The sequence below is a fragment of the Dermacentor silvarum genome, chromosome 8 (genome assembly GCF_013339745.2).
Source record: "Dermacentor silvarum isolate Dsil-2018 chromosome 8, BIME_Dsil_1.4, whole genome shotgun sequence".
Taxonomy (NCBI): domain Eukaryota; kingdom Metazoa; phylum Arthropoda; class Arachnida; order Ixodida; family Ixodidae; genus Dermacentor; species Dermacentor silvarum.
Genome location: NC_051161.1, coordinates 155,418,224 through 155,440,863, shown reverse-complemented (window position 1 = coordinate 155,440,863; position 22,640 = coordinate 155,418,224). Strand labels below are relative to the sequence as shown.

The following is a 22,640-nucleotide window of genomic DNA, read 5'->3' as shown; positions in this document are numbered from 1 at the left end:
CCGTAGCTAGTGCGTTGCGGTGCACAAGGGTGTTCGTTCCCGACCGCGTTCTCTTTCTCTCGTTCCCGACGCGCGCTCTCCTTCTTTCTCGTCCGTAGCTAGTGCGCTGCGGTGCACAAGAGCGTCGTTCCCGGACGCGCATTCTCTTTCTCTCGTTCCCGACGCGGCGCTCACTTTCTTTCTCGGTCTGTAGCTAGGTGCGCTGCGGTGCATAAGGGCGTTCGTTCCCGACGCCCGTTCTCTTTCTCTCGTTCCCGCGCGCGCTCTCTTTCTTTCTCGTCAGTAGCTAGGGGCGCTGCGGTGCACAAGGTGTGTTCGTTCCCGACGCGCGTTCTCTTTCTCTCGTTCTTGACGCGCGCTCTCTTTCTCGTCCGTAGCTGGGTGCGCTGCGGTGCAACAAGGTGCGTTTCGTTCCCGACGCGCGTTCTCTTTCTCTCGTTCCCGACGCGCGCTCTCTTTCTTTCTCGTCCGTAGCTAGGTGCGCTGCGGTGCACAAGAGCGTTCGTTCCCGACGCTCATTCTCTTTCTCTCGTTCCCGACGCGCGCTCACTTTCTTTCTCGTCTGTAGCTAGGTGCGCTGCGGTGCACAAGGGCGGTCGTTCCCGACGCCCGTTCTCTTTCTCTCGTTCCCGACGCGCGCTCTCTTTCTTTCTCGTCCGTAGCTAGGGGCGCTGCGGTGCACAAGGGCGTTCGTTCCCGACGCGCGCTCTCTTTCTTTCTCGTCCGTAGCTAGGTGCGTTGCGGTGCACAAGGGCGTTCGTTCCCGACGCGCGTTCTCTTTCTCTCGTTCCCGACGCGCGCCCTCTTTCTTTCTCGTCCGTAGCTAGGTGCGCTGCGGTGCACAAGAGCGTTCGTTCCCGACGCGCATTCTCTTCTCTCGTTCCCGACGCGCGCTCACTTCTCGTCTGTACTAGGTGCGCGGCGGTGCACAAGGGCGTTCGTTCCCGATGCCCGTTCTCTTTCTCTCATTCCCGACGCGCGCTCTCTTTCTTTCTCGTCAGTAGCTAGGGGCGCTGCGGTGCACAAGGGTGTTCGTTCCCGACGCGCGCTCTCCTTCTTTCTCGTCCGTAGCTAGGTGCGCTGCGGTGCACAAGAGCGTTCGTTCCCGACGCCCGTTCTCTTTCTCTCGTTCCCGACGCGCGCTCTCTTTCTTTCTCGTCCGTAGCTAGGGGCGCTGCGGTGCACAAGGGCGTTCGTTCCCGACGCGCGCTCTCTTTCTTTCTCGTCCGTAGCTAGGTGCGTTGCGGTGCACAAGGGCGTTCGTTCCCGACGCGCGTTCTCTTTCTCTCGTTCCCGACGCGCGCTCTCTTTCTTTCTCGTCCGTAGCTAGGTGCGCTGCGGTGCAAGAGCGTTCGTTCCCGACGCGCGTTCTCTTTCTCTCGTTCCCGACACGCGCTCTCTTTCTTTCTCGTCCGTAGCTAGCGCTGCGGTGCACAAGGGCGTTCGTTCCCGACGCGCGTTCTCTTTCGTTCCCGACGCGCGCTCTCTTTCTTTCTCGTCCGTAGCTGGGGCGCTGCGGTGCACAAGGGCGTTCGTTCCCGACGTGCGTTCTCTTTCTCTCGTTCCCGACGCGCGCTCTCTTTCTTTCTCGTCCGTAGCTAGAAGCGCTGCGGTGCACAAGGGCGTTCGTTCCCGACGCGCGTTCTCTTTCGTTCCCGACGCGCGCTCTCTTTCTTTCTCGTCCGTAGCTGGGGCGCTGCGGTGCACAAGGGCGTTCGTTCCCGACGCGCGTTCTCTTTCTCTCGTTCCCGACGCGCGCTCTCTTTCTTTCTCGTCAGTAGCTAGGTGCGCTGCGGTGCACAAGGGCGTTCGTTCCCGACGTGCGTTCTCTTTCTCTCGTTCCCGACGCGCGCTCTCTTTCTTTCTCGCCGTAGCTAGAAGCGCTGCGGTGCACAAGGGCGTTCGTTCCGACGCGCGTTCTCTTTCGTTCCCGACGCGCGCTTCTTTCTTTCTCGTCCGTAGACTAGGTGCGTTGCGGTGCACAAGGGCGTTTTCGGAGGGGTCGTTCTTCGATAGACAGCGTCATTGACCTCGTTACGACAATGGACAATGAAAAACGTCGACGCCGACTTGTCGCCGCTGTTTTCTTAGACATCAAAGGGGCCTACGACAACATCCTTCATGAAGCCATTCTCGATGCCGTAGGTGTCTTGGACATTGGCGGCCGGCTCTACCTGTGGGTAGTGAGCTACCTCAGCGGCCGTTTCGTTTACATGTCCACGCCTGACGGAGAGACTAATCGTCATCAGGTATGCCGTGGAGTTCCTCAGGGAGGAGTTCTCAGCCCAACATTATTTAATGTGGCACTGTTTGGCCTGGTGAGTGAACTTCCAGCTCACATCCACATCAGTCCATATGCAGATGACATCTGCATCTGGGCTTCTGGTACAACACGCCCGCAACTACGTGAGAGATTACAACGCACTGTGTCATCTACTTCACGATACATACGGCGTCAGGGTTTGCACTTAGCTGCTGAGAAATGTGCTGTGGTTGCATTCACGCGCAAATCCGTCTGCTGCTATCCGATCTCCATTAACGCTGTTATAATACTTATGTAACCCACCACAGATTCTTGGGCATTATCATTGACCGCGGTTTGTCATGGTCGAGGCATGTAAATATGTTGAAACAAAAACTTAATCTGCTTTGCCATGTTCTTCGCTACGTAGCAGGCATGAAATGGGGCCCCATGGAAGGCTCCTTACTACTTTATCAGGCTCTATTTGTAGGCTACATTCTATACAGCCTCCTGATACTCTCAAGCTTGAGTATTTCCTGCTTACGGACATTAGAGAGCGTTCAAGGGCAGGCACTCAAAATATGTCTCGGCTTGCCACGGCGTGCCTCTAACAAAGGCACAATTGAGGAAGCCCGCGTATGCCAGGTATCGGTATACCTGTCCCATGAACCACTTCGTGTATATCTACGCTTACTAGCACGACACCATTGCTATCCATTGACGTCGGTTCTACATGAGCGGCCGGACAGCAGTTTCACAAGTGCACTCCGCTGCCATCTACCCCACATAACATCAGGCTATGCCCTTCCATATCACCCCGTCAAACCATCGTGGGTGATGATTCAACCATCGGTATGCGTGCATGTCCCCGGCATACTCAAGAAATCATTGGTTCCCGTTAGCGGACTACAACAACTTGCTCTGGCATACATCTGGTCAGAATACGAGACCTATGTTCATGTTTACACCGACGGATCTACGTCACCAAAGCATCGACAGCAGCTGTGGTGATACCAGCCCAGCATCTAGAGGACTCTAGGTTTCATTCTAGATCATAATTCAACATCAACCGCTGCAGAACTGGTGGCTATTCGGGAAGCGATTCGCCACATCTGCGGAGAAAGACCTCAAGAGTGGTGCATTTTCACAGAATCCAAACCCGCGCTGCAAATTTTGGGATGCTTCCCGCGCCACACCGCATATCAGGTTCTGGCATTGCAGATCACCGAGCTACTTTCATGCGCTCAAGAAAAACACCACCGCATAGTGTTCCAATGGATCCCGGGACACTGTGGGCTCAATGGTAATGAGATGGCCGATGCTGAAGCAAGGCGCGCCCTCAGCAATGGCCTGCAAACTGTAGTGCCGTTCTCTAGACCGGACATCACATGCCTCCTGTCGAAATTAATGAAGAGTGCGACGAGAACATACTGGGCCCAGCAAGACACTCGTCACGTCCGCCTTATAAGGCTGGATCCCGATATGCAATTTCCTGTTCTGCGTGGAATTCCACGCCCTCATACATGCCTGATACACAGACTGCGATTAGGCGTCGCTTTCACGCGCGAATACTTGCACATCATTGGACGGACAGACTCCCCGGACTGTTGAGTTTGTGGTGTTGTAGAGACAATAGACCATGTGATCGTGGTGTGCCCTGAGTACGCGCGCGAAAGACCAGTGCAGCTACCTTGAGGCATTTATACAATAGTGACACGTATACATGTTTATCTTTCACCGGTGGCCGCTTTCCACCGGCTAACAAATGTTAAACGTTATCGCTCGGTGCAGGACGCGCCTGTATTGGAAGTTTCTAGAACGTTATCGATGCTTCTTTCCATTGCCTGTTTTCACCGACGCTTATGTTATCTGATTGCATGACTGACGCGAATTGTCTAGAACTTTCTGGAAGACACGCGGGCATCAGGGATTAATCTAGAACCTTCGATGACTCAGGTATAAAAGCCGACGCGTTTCGCCGCTGATCAGATTTTCGACGATCGCCTACTGTGTTCGCCGCTATCGTTGTGCTTTGAGTGTACCTTGCTTTTGTGGGCACAGGTTCGCCCAGTAAACAACCAATTTCGTCGTACACAGTTTTACGACTGTTTTCTTCAGCGTCACTACTACGTGACATCTGGTAGAGGTGCTAGTGCGTTCATGCAGCGAACGCCCCCGCAAAGCCGCGATCCAAGCCCGAAACCGGAGGACAACGCCAACGTCACCAAGGACCAGCGAGCTAGCCGTAGGCAGCAAGGACTTCTGCCGGAGTACGGACTTCTTCCCGAGAAGACCACAGCTATCAAGGCCAAGTCAACGACCTCAATGGCAGCCCCAGCGTCCCCCATCCTGCTGCAACAACCTCGGGAGCCCCCGACCTTCCGTGGATCATCGGCTGAAGACCCTGAAACCTGGCTGGAGACATACGAGCGGACCGCGACGTTCAACAAATGGAGCGACGACGACAAGCTACGCCATGTCTATTTTTCGTTGGATGACGCTGCTCGGACCTGGTTTGAGAACATAGAGACCACCCTGGTTACGTGGGACCTTTTTCGTGAAAACTTCGTGAGGACCTTCACGAGTGTCGTACGAAAGGAGAGGGCAGATGCTCTCTTAGAAACCAGAGTGCAATTGCCGAACGAGAACATCGCGATCTTCGCGGAGGAGATGACTCGCCTCTTCCGCCACGCCTCTTCCGCCCCTGTCGCCAAGCACCGCATCATAACCGACGAAAATGTCCGGCCACTCCGTCAGAGCCCGTACCGAGTTTCGGCGTGCGAACGCGAGGCCATAAGGCAACAAATCGACGAAATGCTACGCGACGACATCATCCAGCCGTCCAAGAGTCCGTGGGCGTCCCCCGTGATGTTAGTGAAGAAGAAGGATGGAACCCTACGTTTCGGCGTCGATTATCGTCGCCTCCACAAAATCACGAAGAAGGACGTATACCCCCTCCCACGGATTGACGACGTCTTGGATCGACTCTACAACGCAAAGTATTTTTCTTCGATGGACCTCAAAACCGGCTACTGGCAAATCGAAGTCGACGAGAGGGACCGGGAGAAGACTGCGTTTATAACACCAGACGGACTGTTCGAGTTCAAGGCCATGCCGTTTGGTCTTTGCTCGGCGCCTGCCACTTTCCAACGTGTCATGGATACAGTACTGGCAGGCTTGAAGTGGTAGACTTGCCTCGTCTATTTGGACGACGTCGTTGTGTTTGCCTCAAGCTTCGAGGAACACCTCCGGCGCCTCAAAACAGTTCTTCAAGCAATCAAGACCTCCGGACTCACGTTGAAGCCGGAAAAGTGCAGCTTCGCATATGAGGAGCTCTTGTTTTTGGGCCACGTCATCAACAAGTCTGGAGTGCGCCCCGACCCTCAGAAAACTGCGGCCATCTCCAACTTTCCTCCGCCCGCTGACAAGAAGGCAGTGCGTAGATTTCTTGGACTGTGCGCCTATTACAGGCGCTTCGACAAGAATTTTTCACGGATCGCTGAGCCACTGACGTATCTCGCGAAGGCCGACGTCGAGTTCAAGTGGGAGACGCCGCAAGTCGAAGCATTTGAAGAACTGAAGCGACGCCTGCAATCGCCGCCAATACTTGCGCATTTCGACGAAAATGCCGATACCGAAGTCCACACCGGCGCAAGCAGCGTAGGACGCGGCTCCGTGCTTGTGCAGAGGACTGACGGACTAGAAAGGGTTGTAAGTTACGCTAGCCGGTAGCTATCGAAGGCGGAAGCAAATTACTCCACAACAGAAAAGGAGTGCCTCGCCATCATCTGGGCTACATCAAAGTTTCGCCCCTACCTCTATGGCAGGCCCTTTAAAGTTGTAAGCGACCACCACGCCTTGTGTTGGCTAGCTAACTTGAAGGATCCTTCAGGTCGCCTCGCACGATGGAGCCTGAGACTTCAAGCATTCGACATCACCGTCGTTTACAAATCCGGGCGAAAGCACACTGACGCCGATTGTTTGTCTCGCGCCCCCGTCGAACCGCCGCCAGAAGACGACCAGGATGACGACACTTTCTTGGGACCCATCAGTGTCGACGAATTCGCCGAACAACAGCGAGCCGACCCGGAACTAAGGAGCCTTGTAGACTACCTGGAAGGCAAGACCGTCATTGTGCCGAAGGCGTTCAGGCGAGGATTGGCGTCGTTCTTCTTGCAAAACGACATTCTCCTAAAGAAGAACTTCTCGCCTCTCCGAGCCAACTACCTCCTCGTGGTACCCTCAGCATTGCGTCCAGAGGTTCTGCAAGCTCTCCATGACGACCCAACGGCTGGACATATCGGTTTTTCCCGCACTCTCGCGAGGATACAAGAAAAATACTACTGGCCTCGCCTCTCTGCTGACGTCGCCCATTACGTAAGGACATGCCGAGACTGTCAGCGACGCAAAACACCGCCGACAAGGCCAGCCGGGCTTCTACAGCCGATCGAGCCACCTCGCCCACCGTTCCAGCAGATCGGGATGGACTTACTGGGGCCTTTTCCGACGTCGACGTCCGGGAATAAATGGATCATCGTAGCTACGGACTACCTCACCCGCTACGCCGAAACAAAAGCCTTGCCCAAAAGCAGTGCCGCCGAGGTAGCCCGATTCTTCGTTGAGAACATCCTCCTGCGTCACGGTGCCCCGGAAGTCCTCATCACCGACAGAGGTACGGCCTTCACGGCTGAACTAACTCAAGCCATCCTGAGATACAGCCAGACAAGCCATCGCCGCACCACCGCCTACCACCCGCAGACGAATGGCCTCACCGAGCGCCTAAATAAGACCATCGCCGACATGCTGGCAATGTACGTCGACGTCGAACACAAGACGTGGGATGCCATCCTTCCGTACGTGACCTTCGCATACAACACGGCCGTGCAAGAAACGACGCACATGGCGCCGTTCAACCTGGTCTACGGAAGGAACCCGGCAACGACGCTTGGCGCCATGCTACCGGACGTCGCTGACGAAGAAAATCTCGACGTTGCCACCTATTTGCAGCGTGCCGAAGAAGGTCGACAGCTCGCCCGCCTGCGCATCAAGAACCAGCAGAGAACCGACAGCCGACACTACAATCTTCGACGACGCTACGTCGAGTACCAGCCCGGAGACCGTGTTTGGGTCTGGACTCCGATACGCCGACGAGGACTTAGCGAGAAACTCTTACGTCGCTATTTCGGACCATATAAGATCATCCGACGTATTGGTGCACTGGACTATGAGGTCGTGCCAGACGGCATTTCGCAGTCACAGCGGCGCCGCGCACGACCCGAAGTCATCCATGTGGTGCGTCTTAAGCCTTTCTACGCCCGCTGACGAACTTAGGTACTTTGTTACTTTATTTTTTTTATTACGCGTGGTTTTGTTTTCGCTTTCACATTTGTTTGTAGCATCGAGACGATGCTTTTTAAGGGGAGGGTATTGACACGTATACATGTTTATCTTTCACCGGTGGCCGCTTTCCACCGGCTTACAAATGTTAAACGTTATCGCTCGGCGCAGGTCGCGCCTGCATCGGAAGCTTCTCGAACGTTATCGCTGGTTCTATTCGTCGTCTGTGGTCACCGACGCTCATGTAATCTGATTGTATGAGCGTCGCGAATTGTCTAGAATTTTCTAGAAGACACGCGGGCACCAGGGATTAATATGGAGCATACGATGACTCGCGTATAAAAGCCGACGCGTTTCGCCGCTGATCAGATTTTCGACGATCGCCTACTGTGTTCGCCGCTATCGTTGTGCTTTGAGTGTACCTTGCTTTTGTGGGCAAACCAGAATCTTTTCCGGTTAACCTCCCTGCCTTTCCCACCACGGTCCTCTCTCTCTCTCTTGTGGGCCCAGGTTCGCCCAAAAAACAACCAGTTTCGTCGTACACAGTTTTACGACTGTTTTCTTCAGTGTCACTACTACGTGACAATAGACCACTGTCGGAGGACCTCTTGCTAGACGCAGGGCCACAGAGTTGACAGAGGATAGAGGCAATGCGTGCTTTTTCACGTTTCTTAGGCGACACGGACCTGGACTCACGCTTGTGATAACATTTACGCAATGTGTTCTTTCACCTAGTTCCTCCCATTATCATCCCCAATTGTGACCCTCTTTCTTCCACTCTTCCCCTTTTCTTACGTAGAGTAGCGGGCCAGATGCTCCATTTTCCGGCCGACCTCTCTACATTTTCCAATCATTAAACTACTTCTTCTTCTATCTTAGAAGAGCTTGCCAATCGCATGGATGGAGTCGCCAGTAGTGTCTTAAGGATGGATGCGCCACTAACGATTTTTTTTTGTTTTCACTGTGTGCTCATCTTTCGCTGAGCGGTCCGGAAAGAAAGCAATAGCAGCTGCCATGGTCAGCAAAGCCCGCCAGGGGTCGCTAAAAAACGACGACCCAACTGAACTTGAACTCCGGGCGATAGGCTGGGCAGTAGACCAGGTCTCAAGCAACACGCATGCAAAACACATCGATATATACACAGACTCCCAATATGCGCTGCATGCTTGCAAGTCTCGCCACACAGCCTCATCAGAAGTTCTATTGGTCAAGCAGGCCTTCAGGCGTGCAGAGGTCCGCGGGGTCACTGCAACACTTCATTGGATCCCTGGTCACCAGGGCATCGAGGGAAATGAGAGAGCCCATGAGGCGGCGCGCGCCCTTCTTTCCAACCGCGTCATCTCGCGGGATCCTTCAGAGACCCTCAGCGCCAGCACAACCAGCACGACAAAAGGACCACCGTATGACCCAGATAGAGCTCTGAGAGTAGCAGCCAACCGACGCAAGAGGAAACTCCGTGCGAGTATCCCGCCAGACCCAAACCCACTTCCCGTGGGTCTTCCCAGGGCGGGGCAGGTGCTGCTGCATAGGCTCCGTTCCGGCTTCGTCCTTACACCGGACGTGCTAGAGCGGTGGCGGCAGTACCGGCCACGCAGGGAGAGACGTCCTCCTTTCCCTTCTCCTGACCCCCTTCCGTCACAGGAACTTGGCCCCTCGACAGCCTCGGAGGACGAAGAAGCACCCCAGGAGCCGCACAGGTGCCCTGACTGCGGCGTGGCCACGCGACCATCCGCAGCCCATTTGTTTTGGGAGTGTCAGCGCTACGCTAAGCGGCGGGACCACCACCTGAGGGCGGTGCAAGTGTCGTCCTACGAGGAGTGGATTAGGCCGGCAACTGGATTGGCGGATTCCGACAGGGCCATCCTGGACTCGCTCTTGGGTTTCGCCAAGGACACGCAGCTTCTAGGACGGCTCTAATTTCTCCTTCCCTCTCCCCTTCCTATTCCACATAATAGGCCTTCGAGCCATCCTCCAATAAATACATTTTCATCATCATCATCATTCAATACTGCGCGTGCCATCTTTATGACTTGTGTTAAAGAAGAAGAAGACGATCGGCATCGCGATGTCTGTCAGCTTGGTTCCAGAGCCGCCTTTAGTTCAAGGACAGACGAAGACTTTCGTCGCTGGCTCGACGACGGCGCGAGCTGCCCTCTACGGTGGACTGGTGGCGGCCGCCGGCACCATCGTGTTCTTCACCTACTACTTTGTGGCAGGCGAGCAACAGCAGAAGTCGTTCTGCTGTTCCGACGTCATCCAGCTGCTCGCGTCCATATCCAACTGGAGCGTCGACCCGTGCTCGAATTTCGTGGATTTTGCCTGCTACCGCGTCAAGCATCTGGACCGGAGCAAGCTAGGCTTGGACGCCATGGAGACTGCAGTTGTACGTCCCGTTCTGCGGGGTCAGCTCAAGATGGCCGCCGCTAGCCGACTACACACACACCACAGGTACTATCTGCATCTTCGAAGCCTCTGTTTCACAACTATACCTGTTATATGATTTCTCCACAAGCCGTTTTGATGTCAATCTCAGATAACAGATTGCCTGGAGAATGCTGCCATGCCGCCAGCTGTTATTACTGGTTTACTCACTATGATTGGCTGTGATCGGCGCTGTATGACTGTCGCTTTGCAGCCTTTTCACAAATGGGGCTGTTAGACTCGTACACTGAGGGGATGCGCAGGACAAACGAGAAAAAGGCAACTTATATCACTCATGAACTGAGTGGCAAAAAGGCAATCGTACAACTTAGTACATTCTTTTAGGAATCTAAAAAGACATTGGTAAAAAATTAAGAAAGTTTCATCTGTGCTGCGCTGTCTGAGCTGTGTTAATTTTAACTGTTGGTCTGTGTAGCATGTGAGTACAGAGTATTGTTATTGCTTAGCCTCTGGCGCACCTCATTCTTAGGCGTGTCTGATTTTTTAAAGAGAACTATACTCGCGGACAACTTTCTGTGGCAATGATGGGAAGCTACGGAGGCAAAGCACGCACAAGTGGGAGCGCTTCTGAAAAGAGTCACATGTTTTAATCCACGTTGGTTTAGGCTGAGGAAGAGAAAACATAAACAACTTATTAGCAACAGGTTAAGTAAGACAGGACACACCACTGAGTGTAAAAGTTTACTTATTTTGCGGCCTTTACCTTCCGCGTCTGGGAAAACGCGAAACCGTCGCACGTGGAAGCTGCGCCGATTCAGCGTCTGTTCATAGCAACCAAAAGCACTCCCAAACGCTGCCGGACTACTTCGCGCGGTAACACATGTGCAGCATCCACGCGCCCGTAGCTTTCCCTTCGTTTCCAGAGAAAGTTTTCCGCGAGTATAGGTAATCAGAACTGTGAGGGCTGGACGTGAAGGCTACGGGCGTCAGTGCGGCATGGCAACTCGAGACGAGACTTCTTGAATAGAACGCGTTTATTTCACAGCGCAACTAAAACGCGACCGCCCGCGTCGGCGGCGGGAACAAGAGAGCGAGCGTAAGAGCCCGGCCTCGCTTGGGCCTAGTGTCCAGCGGGCGTAAAGGAGGCGTCGCAGGTGGCGCTAGTGACCAGTTAAGCTAATACTAGCACTAACATATTGACCCTTTTTGCGGTGATCCAGTGGGCGCTGCCATATTTGATCACGTGGTGAGGCGTCCATTGCTTGCCTCAACTGCCTCCGTTGCCTCCTTGTTTACAATGAAAGTGTATGACGCCGGCGCGGCTTAGAAAACCTGTGTTTTCGGAGATATCGTAGACAGTGACTAGGTGGACGACACGAAGCTTTGATCACAGCTTCAGAGAACATGCAAAAGCGCTTTCGGAGCCGATTAAGCTATGTCCAAACGGCGCAAGCAGCGTATATGGTGCTTGTTCTAAAAGCGGCGCTAAATATGTATTCCAAGCTATCCAAGCTTTCCGATTATGAATTCAGTCAGGATTAGTGTGTTTTGCTCTTTGTCCTTTATTCGGCAAATATTTTGAAGCAGTGGCTTGTCAGTTTCTGACTCAGTGACATTCCTCGGTGCGGCAACTATGTGATTATTTTCTGCCTAATCGCTTGCGGGTGTGCTCAGTTCCGATAGATTTGTTGTTGCTGCGCACAAGGCTTGAAACGTAGCTGTTTTGTACATTGTAATACCTCGTAGCAAATATATATTACAGCTAGTAACTCGCTTACTCTTGTGGACCGTCACGAAACATTCATCTTCGACCATTCGTGCGCTATCGGTGTAGCCCGTAATTTATTGTGCGTATACAGTGCGCATATATTCAAGTGTGCGCCCATTCACTTATTCTTGATACGTTGGCCATGGAGTGGGTGTAAATTTTCCTGTCATTTGGGACAGATGTGTATAGATAACGTGCGCGAAACTTACTATGACAGGAAGCGGCGCTACTCCCTTTGTCATTGTTTAACGAGTGGTACTCACTCTTGCCGACGTTCTGGGGATGAAGCCCTTTCTTTGATTGTTAGCGATACAAGGCTGGCGGATGACCAAATTTCTGTATCCTCGAGGAAAGCCGTACATCGCGAAGTGCCGGTAACACGTTTGGACAGTTGCAGCAGCGGTCCGCGAACTTGGCCACACAGATTCATTCTATTCCTTAACATGCAAGTCACTATTTTTGCAGCCAACTACTGCACACGTCTTCAATTCACATGATTCAATCTAGCATGATTGGAGCAGAGTGTGTAAGCGAAAACTCAGTTGCATTTCCGACAGCAGAAGCAAGGTTGAAGCGGTAATGGTTTCGTATTCGTGCGCGGTCGCTGAGGAGAGGTATGGCGCGCCGCCGTGAGCGCCATCTCGTTTCTCTAAAGCAAACTGCTCCGCGAAAATGGTCAATACGGGCGCTCACACCCCACCCCAGTCTGATTGACCAAGTCTCGTGGTCAGTAAGTTTAGTACACTGTCCATAATGGTCACACAGTAGCACACGCCTGATAACACTTACTCTAACACAAAGTCGTCTAGGTGGCTAGGCAGCCATCGAGTGCGTTGCGGCCGCTGAGTCTGTTACGGCACTGTGGAGGTGATGTTCACTTCTGGGTTGTACGTGGTGTCCACGTTGAGCATGGGCAGTTGCTGGGTTACTGGAGAAACTGGGGGCACGTAGTGCTTGAGCTGGAACACGTGCACTGTTCGTGGTTTATTAACAAGACAAGATGTCAAACTTGACACACGTAAAGCTCTAAAAGTTGATGGAGTTATTGAGGCGGTAAACACCATTGAAGCGGGGCGCCATTTTCTCATGGCGCACTGGATCCTGTCGTCTCACCCAGACCAGGTCACCGACAGTAAAAGAGAGAGCACGGTGGCTGCGCCAGATGTGAGGGCTGGACGTGAAGGCTACGGGCGTCATCGCGGCATGGCAACGAATATTGGGGTGCATCGTGCATGCGTAATTCCAATGGAGATGGGTACTTTTCGCTTGAATTCGAGGAATGGCTTTCTGGCGACTGTTCTGTCGACGGAGACGAATAAATCCCGGCATTCAAGTGAATACAGCTTTGCTGTAAAAAACGTCGCTTGGTTAGCAACATGGTGTGCCAAACAGATGCATAGAAATCCGCTATTTCTTTAAATTCACAAGCCGTTTACGTTTGCTTCCGAACGCCCTTATAAAACTCGAAATGCAGTCGCGTTACGAAGTGATAGATCCCGACATCTGGCTTAACCTGCCTTTATCGAAGCTTGGTGGATACTCGGCACTTGAGTCGTAAATGCAGTGCGTTGCCACAAGGACACATGTGGCAGGCAGCTCTTGCGCAGGCGTTGTTAGGTTTATGGAGTGAGCAATGTTAATAACAAACCGACGTGCAAAGTTCTCGCAAATATAAATTGCGGACAAGCAGTTTCCATTCTCCAGTGGCCAGGATACATATCTGTGCCAGCCCAAGTGAGTTTAGGCGCGATCCTCACAAGAAAACAGTAGTTTTGTTCTAAAGAGGGCCGTGTACACGTTACAGCACAGAACACCCATACAAACTTAGAGAAGGGAAACTGTACGCTCCACAGTACAACGGAAACAAGCCTAGCGGTGGCGTTGTGAACTAAAGTATTCGACCGAGAAATGGTGCTGGCAAAATCAAAACTAATATCATCATCATTACGCAGTGAGCCATGCGGCCGCTACGATAGCGGTTCGTGGGGCTCGTCACGCTGCTCGCTTGCTCGTTTTGGGCATATTGTTACCGCTTTCGGTGCGGTATTCGTGTGTACTGTACTCTAACATGACTACAGATATCTTTAGACATCGTAACAAGCGCTGATGGACGGGACCACAAAGAAGAGACAAGTAGACTGGACGGGCGCTAGACATCAACTGAATGTTTAATGAAACTAACAGCAACATATATACCACCGCAGAAACATACAAAAATACAAAATCATCAGGCAGAATTATCAGCGAAAGGAAGTAATGTTTTGCTTTAAATACGTTTTTTTCTTTTGCCTGCAAGGCCAGTGAAGGTGCGCTGGCACATTTATTAGCTTCGGTACTGATACATAAGGCTTCAAAGACCTCCCTCGCTTGCTGAGTCGAAAAGCTGCGCAGGACACGTGTGCCGTCGAAGTCAGGCTTGCATGAGGTGGCAGTGCACCGCCGACAATGATCTGCCAAATTCCCGCCCCCCGCCAATGAGTTAACAGCTGCGCGGTGCTCTCTCAATCTCTCGTTGATGCAACGGCCGGTCTGGCCGACATAGCATCTACCACATGAAAGTGGGATGCGGTACACGACGCCCGCTCTGCACTCTACGAAACGAGTCGTGTGCTTTGTTGTGCAGCCGGCCTTGGACGTGCCATTCACAACATTGCACATACGTGCCAGCTTACCAGGTGCCGAAAAGGCGACCGGGATGCCACATTTCCCCGCAACCTTCTTGAGGGCAAAAGAAAAAACGTATTTAAAGCGAAACATGATTTCCTTTCGCTGATAATTCTGCCTGATGATTTTTGTATTTTTGTAATGTTTCTCTGGTGGTATATATGTTGCTGTTAGTGTCATTAAACCTTCAGTTGATGTCTAGCGCCAGTCCAGTCTACTTGTCTCTTCTTTGTGGTCCCGTCCATCAGCGCTTGTTCACTTACAACCAACTAGCCCAAATTTCTGCTTTAGATATCTTTATTATGTCGCCAGCTGACCGAGAGGCCTCAAATGGCAATAAATCACTTCAAACAAGTAAGGTTACATTGTTTATTGTCAATGGTGAATGAAGCAGTACATGCTCACAATTTTCGTACAGTTCAGGTGGCCTCAAATGGCAAGAAATCACTTCAAACAAGTAAACTTACAATGTTTATTGTCAATGGTGAATGAAGCAGTACATGCTCACAATTTTCGTACAGGTCAGGTGGACTTAATGTTGTCCGTTACTGAGTTTACAGCATACAGGAACACACATAACCATTTATTTAATGCAACCGAAAGCTGAAATCGAACGAAGTTTTCACATCGTGTTCAGCGTGCCGCTAAAGCAGGGAGAACGAAGCTTCCAGACAGCAATAGCTACCCTCGTACTTGTATTGCGTACAGTGCTGCTTGACGTTTTATATTCTCTGCGTTCGAATATTTCAGCTAGATTGAAGAAAGCAACATAAAAAATTGCTCGGCAAAATTGTACTGTCAGCAAGATAAGCTCGAGCTGCAATGTCCCATTGCTCTCATAACACATTGGCGAGAGGCACGAAGTGTAGGGGGGGATGTTATGCTAAATTGTACATCACACATTGACTGCTCTTGATATTCTTCTGCTGCACATTTAGTGGTCAGGTGCGGCAGTAAAGGCTTTGACACAAGTGGAGTGCTCGTAGGGAAACCAGGGAACGTTATGGAGATAGCAGTTCTTACAAGGACTTCTGTAAATATTGTGTGAGTAAACAAGGACACTAAATAAACATATAAGCAAGCCGAATTAATGCTCACAGATCCTTGAAAAATGCAGTTTGCGGTTTCATGTTGAAATTATCTCGGTATATGTATTCATTCAAACAAAGCAAAGAGGTTGCAAGGAGATGAACACTTCAGTTGAGTAACAGAGGTGAGCAAGGGAAGCCTTACCTTGGAGCCAACGTTTCACCAAGCAAACATGTTTTTGAGGACCGAGACGAAGACAAGTTCCTACGCTGAGATTTCCCTTGCTCGCCCACTGTTGATTCGCTGAATGTTAAGCCAAACTTATTCTGCGAGTACATTTCAAAATCTCTTTGGGAGCACACTGTGTTCGGGTTTGTAATCTGCTGTTTGAAGAGAAAGAAAAATTGTTTTTATTGATTTCTCAAGTTTGCGAAGAGTGAAATAGGCTGACCGGTTGTGTGAGCTTGCCTTTTCTAGCTATTTCTTATGGTAAAGGTCTAGCCTAGTTATTGATTTCATGCAAACTGTACATGAGCCTCTTGTAGTAAACAAATGTAAAATAATGCGCGTATCCAGATCTAATTCTAATCCTAGCACTTGCTAGGTTAACAACGTTCCCTTAGATTTTGTCATGTCAAATAAATATCTTGGTGTACACATTACAAATAACATAAATTGGACCAATAATAAGAGTACATCATTAGCAATGCTAATCACATGCTCGGGTACTTACGGCGCAACTTTTCCAAAGCTACAGCTTTACAAGACCCTAATTCGCTCGAAACTTGAATATGCATACACAATACAGGATCCCTGTCGCATTAATCTTTTTACTTCATTTGAACTAGTACAAAATAACTCTACTCGTTTCATTATTTCTAGTTATAACCGTACCGCGAGTACAACCTCAATGTAAACAAACCTAGCACTTATTCCACTAGCTAATTGCCGCAAAGTCGCCCGTCTGTTGCTATTTCATAAAATTTTTTATCACACCACACTTCATGACGACTTCATACTGCGGCCTCCGTGCATTTCAAACTGCGTCGATCATCGCAGTAAGGTAGGAATTGATTTATGTAACACGAAGTCTTTCTTTCAATCTTTCATCCCCCGTAGATCTCAGAAATGGGACCGCCAACTATCGTAGCCATCACAGATAACTAACTTTTTTTGCAAAACATTAGCTAACGTATAATCAGGAGAATCATCGTGTTACAAGAACTCACTGCACTTGTTTGTTTTACTCTACTACTTTGTAACCACTCCCCTCTTTAACGCCATGTTACCCTGATGACACTTTAAATAAAAAATAAAATAATTGCTAAGAGGTTTAATAGCAACGGATGCAGGCGAACGGGTAGCAGTCACAAGCGTTCGGCCAAGGACAGCAACCACGAGCTCATGCCGGTGGCGATGCTGCTGAGGCACAGGTCGTGGCTGAGAAGTCGGAAAATGCTGTCGATCTGGTAACGGCATAGGATGCGGCGAAAAGGTCGGTGGTCGATGCATAGCGGGCGGCGAGAGCGTTTGTGGGCGAGGTCGGGCAACTGCTTCTGCGTACGTGAGAGGTGCATTGACTGGCGTCGGATCACGTGCTGGAGGAATGGCTTGCGAAACTTGCTCCTGGATGAAGTCGCGGATCGTAGGTGCCAAAGCGGGTGGTGGTTCCGGGACGCAAGACATCAAAGATAGCTGGCGAGCAACCTCTGCGCGAACGAATTCCTGAATCTTCAGAAACAGGGCAGCATGGTCGTCGCTGACACCAAGGCTGGACACAGAGTCGGCGGGCGCAGGGGGACGTCTGGTGTGAAGCCGTTGCCTGCGCAACTCGTCGTAACTCTGACACAATTCGATCACTTCAACGACAGTGCGAGGACTCTTCGATAATAACATTTGGAATGCGTCGTCCTCAATACCCTTCATTATATGTTTGATCTTCTCCTCCTCCGACATCGACGCGTTCACCCGTTTGCAAAGGTCAAGAATGTCCTCAATGTAGCTCGTGAAATTCTCTCCGCTCTCTTGGGATCGTGTGCGCAAACGGTGTTCTGCACGGAGCTTTCGTACTGCTGGCCGACCGAAAACTTGGGTAAACATGGTCTTGAAGACCAACCACGTAGTGAGGTCGCCTTCATGGTTGAGAAACCATAGTTTCGCAACGTCCGAGAGATAGAATGCTACGGTTACTCAACTTGGTAGCATCGTCCCAATGGTTATTGGCACTCACTCGCTCGTATGAGGAGATCCAATCTTCAACGTCTTTTTCATCTGTGCCGGAGAAGATAGGGGGATCTCGCAGATGCAAGGCGCCGGCACAAACCAGGGTGGGCGGCGCCGGTGGAGGGGTTGGAGGAGTGCCGCTTGCGTCCTCGGGCATGATGGGGGGTAGAGTGCGACTCCGCAGTTCCAGGGTGGTCGAAACCCAGCACCTCCACCACTTGCTAAGAGGTTTAATAGCAACGGATGCAGGCGAACGGGTAGCAGTCACAAGCGTTCGGCCAAGGACAGCAACCACGAGCTCATGCCGGTGGCGATGCTGCTGAGGCACAGGTCACTCTTCTTCATTACATAATAAAATGAAGAGTTTCAGTCAACATGAAGTATCAAAATTGCATTGAGCGCTTTTGATCGTTTTCAAATTATTTGCATTTTCATGTAACAAATTATCGTTGTGACGGAGCATGTGATACTGCGAGGTACTAATGCCCGCCAAACTGATTTGCAAAGAGCAGATGACAGAGTTCGTGCATTAGCAAGTAGGAGCTTGCTACATTGTTTCTGTTCTGGTCGTAATGGCTATAATGACTGAAAAGGAAACAAGTTGGGACTCAACTTGTTACTTCTCCGTGTAAAACGCACTTAAAAGCAACTAAGCTTGTATGTCAAATTTCTCATTCCCGCTCGGTACGATGCAGAACTGTAGACTGATACTTTCCTAATAGGGCTCACACCCTATTAGGTAAATTTCCAAATATATTATGGTGAGGCACGTAGTTCAAAGCACCTATTGTCATTATGGTGACAGTTGAGCTTCTTGTGGCTTAGCGTGGGCACCTTGCGGACCAATATCTCTCTTTTGTCCGTCTTCCTGAAAATAGAAATGACGAAGGCATGACACACATGCAAGCAAAAAATGGTAAAACAAAAGTTAGCCCCATAAATGAACAAATAGTTATGCCAGTTGAACTGTTCAGAAACATACCCTGTGAGGATTCTGGCCCTTGATGTTACTTCCAGTGGTGACACGTTCACGGTTGACTTCTACGTCCGGAGACAATAGAGTCCAAAGAGATGAGTCCAAATATGAGCAGCGTCTTGGAGGCTGGAGTGGAAAGAAAAAAGATCCTCAATTACTATGGTGGAAGTGTGGGCGAGTTTGTGATTCATGTATGACAAAGAACAGTGCACAAAACGCTCCATGACAGAAAAGCACATGGACACACACAACACTGTTTTGAGTGGGCATTTCTTTCGGGGGTGTCCTTGTGTGGGCTGGGCTTAGTCAAGCCTGGATTAGATGACAGCTGTTTCTGCCAGATACTAACACATTCAATTTATTATGTCTCAAATGCAATTAATCTAACTGTATCACCGGAAGTACATTTGTAACTAATGTGCAGTGTATTTATTGCGGTGTATAATTTATGCAGATACAGCCAGAACTTTATTATTTATGCTGTACACATGTTAGCAAATATAGCGACTTAGCAAAATAGCAAGAGCCTCATTTGAATTAATTTGGAAGGGCAATAACTTTATTACTATTTTCTACTTTTAAGAAATGACTACAAGAATCTGTTTTAACCGCCTCGCACGGAAAGAAATTCAAAGTTGAAAATGCGAAGCACTGCTACCTTTTTTACTCACCGGCGCACACGCCCAGGGGCTGCAAGGTTAATCGGTTTTCGTGGGTAGTATTCAAGCAGACTGTGCTCGGTTCCAGCGATGAATTTTCGCGCTGGCTAGCACTTTTTTTTTCAAGCAACACGTCTTTACGCGGCCAGACGCGGCAGATCACTAACGGTGAAAGCCGTGCATGCAGCCGTTATGCCAGTGAAACGCCGCAGCTGATAAAATTCACCGCCTTTAAACAACGTTCGCTTGGTGGCAGCTATCGAATGTTGAACGAAGAAACTGGCTGATATATTATTGATATCTAATTAAAACGAACCTGCGTGATTCTGCTCAAAGGAAACGACCACCCCATTCGCAAATATTACCGTCGTACAATTTTAATCGATAAACGGCACGGACTGCAATCGATACCAATGGGCTTCTGCAGATCGCACGTCAGTGAGGCCTCAAAACCTTAATTCAAGTAACAAAGCACGGAATTTATTAACAGAACTCAAATAAAAAAAAACAATACACTGCTTATTTTATAAAACATGGCACCGTAACATGTTTGTCGGTTATTATATGTACATTAATAGATCAAATATTGAGCTGCGTTCAGCACCCCTAGCAGGAAAAATACGAAATAAAGTATGCGACCAAATTACAGTAGCTCCACTTGCGCGCTTCATGCTGGAACGCGCCTCTGTGGCCATTTGGTGAACTCGAGAGTGCGCGGGGCCTGGTTACACTACCAAACTACGACTGTCTCGAGCCCATAACAGTCAAATACGCAGAATCTTTCTTGCTTATTTAACGTAAAGTTCAGTGACTAAGAAATCTGTAACGTCATTACGATGTATTACAAGCCCAGAAGGTGACCAGTGCAGCGTGGACAGGCAGGAAAGCAACTTCAAGCAAACGAACTAGTCTAGATGTTCAGTTCTAGCTGTGTATTCTGGAAACGTCACATTGCGTTTTATACGTGCATACAAGGGAAGGAAGGTCGCCATACGTCAGCAATCACCCCAGATTCGACAACATTCACAGCTACAGCTGCGTGCCTCCAGAGCGGTGACAGCCATTTTTCTTGAGAACGTATCAAAGATAACCGAAGTTGATGAGGCCATTTAGTTGAGAATCTAAGCGATTCCTGCATTGAGGTGACAATGACTGCTGCTTTAAGGTGCGCAAAACGAACATATTTGATTGCTTCTTTCTCGCAAAAAGCCATCTCGGTGGACTCCAATGCGATGACCGCACCCAGCGGCCGTGAAAGTTTTCTGGAGATAGAAGGTGCGTGTATAGAGTTCTGTGTTCGCAGTTTGTCCACATGCAGCCATATCACAGTTACAAGCTTCCCTTGTTTTGAAAGTATTTCCATAAGTATCCAGGATGGCACTGGCGTGGTGCTTTATTTATTTGTTAACCTCAGGGTACAGAGTACATTTCAGAGGGGAAGGGCAATTCACAAGTATAAAAAAAGAACACAAAGCACATTTCACACAAGAATATAAAACAATAGAGGAAAAAGATTAATAATGCGAAATATCTTCTTACAAGAACATAATAAAACTCTTGAAATAAATTATATAACGCGAGAGCCAAAACAGGATACAAAAATCAGGTAATGAACAACACAAAAGCGGTAATTAGGTAATAATCGTCGTAAGAACCTTCCCAAATTGAATGGTATCAGTGATGCTCGTTATTGATGCGGGTAGGGAATTCCAATCGTTACAAGTTGTAAAATATGACTGCGCATATGTTGCAATGGGGCACTGCTACCTTTTGTTGGTGATTACGGAGATGAGAAACGAAGGGTGCTGGTTGAATCCATCGGGAGTGAAGATTCGAGTCATGGTAGGAAATCTTGTGGAACAGACAAATACCGGTGTGCTTTCGGCGGGTAGCTAGTGGGATGAGGTTAGTTAGCCAAGATAAAACGAGCTGCGCGATTCTGCACACTTTCCAGCATGAGTGCTAGTGTGACCAGTCCACAGTCCCATACAGATGAAGCTTATTCCATTTGTGGTCGCACATAGCTGATGTATAATAATAACTTTAGTGATGATGGAGCAAGAAAAACGTTTCTTCTAAGGTAACCCAGTGTTTTGTTTGCTTTGGATGCTATATGTTCTGTATGTAATTTCCAGGGCAGAGTGTTAGTTATATGGTTAGTTAGGTGGTAACCAATCTCTGAGGAGCGCGCCGTGTTATCCCTCATACCGCGTCAGGGGCGCACTCCCGTAAGATGGCGCCCCGGTATGTCCGCGTCCCCAATAGGGATAGCGTCGGTGAGAATGATGAGCTGGCGTGACGACGATGACAACGCAGTGGCAACGACGACGGCGAAATGATCATCATGACGTTGATGATGATGATGACATGATCATCATTACATCAATAGGACGTACCAGCGCTTCCTCCATTTTTTCAATGCCAGCCAGATGCCGCCGATCCAACGGTTCATCACCCTCTCCGATCGCCCATTCCTACTCTCCCCCGTCGGCTAGCGTTCGCGCCAGCTTTACAGTCATGGGGGAGAGTACCCTCTGGGTAGCGCCTCACGACGGAAATCGGAGGAAGTAATCCCGACAGAAGCGTGAAGCGTCTATACCGTATCCCCTCCGGAACGGCAGCGGCCTCGCTGAGTGGCTCAGATGCACGCATGATGCTAGCAGTCGTATACCTAAAGTCCCTATATAAGAAAAATACCGCCATCCTTTGATCATCCCCGCTACACTCTCTCCTGTATCTCCGATTGCACGATGATAGCGCGTGCTTTCACTTCTTTATATTTTGTTTATTTCCGCCTCAGAGCCATGTTGAAAGTCACTCTGCGCAGTCGTAGTCGCCTGCGGCGGCTGCGGCGCGCCCGTCCTGAAAGCTTCAAGGCGGACTTTCTAGGGGCGCCACCGTCGACTTGCTTTCGCAAGCAAAAAGTAAAGAAAAAAAAATGTCGCAGTTTCGCCCGAAAGGCGAAGCATCAATTGCGATAGCAAATTTGTAGAGAGGTGTTTGGAGTAGGGATAGTAGAGTAGTCTTATTCGCTTTCTAACTGAATTGACAAGCGTGGTGTCATCGCGCACAAGGAAACATGAATAGATCACACTGAATGACTGCAGACAACAACTGTCAAAACGCTGGCGCGGCCGCTGCAGCAGGCGAAGAATCGTGCGGTCTATCGCTTCAACGGAAACTGAGCGGCGAATGGACAGCGCATAAAGGTCAGAGCCGTGTGGAGACACGGCCGGGCTCGACTGGCGCGCGCGCTCGCTCGCTTCTTAAGAAGCGAGTGCGCGCGCCAGTCGAGCCCGGCCGCGTATTTCCATTTGCTAGTAGGTACAGCGTTTGACCGCTGGCGCCACGCTGCGCCGC

The 22,640-nt window shown here is 50.1% G+C and overlaps 1 protein-coding gene across 1 annotated transcript in view; it reads left to right on the top strand.

Moving 5' to 3' along the window:
- Positions 1-9,644: 9,644 nt before the first annotated feature.
- Positions 9,645-22,640, top strand: part of LOC119462514 (uncharacterized) — a 44,109-nt gene continuing 31,113 nt past the window's right edge. The window contains exon 1 of the mRNA XM_037723859.2: positions 9,645-10,027. Coding sequence (XP_037579787.1) covers positions 9,645-10,027 — 383 coding nt within the window. The remainder of the gene's footprint in view (positions 10,028-22,640) is intronic.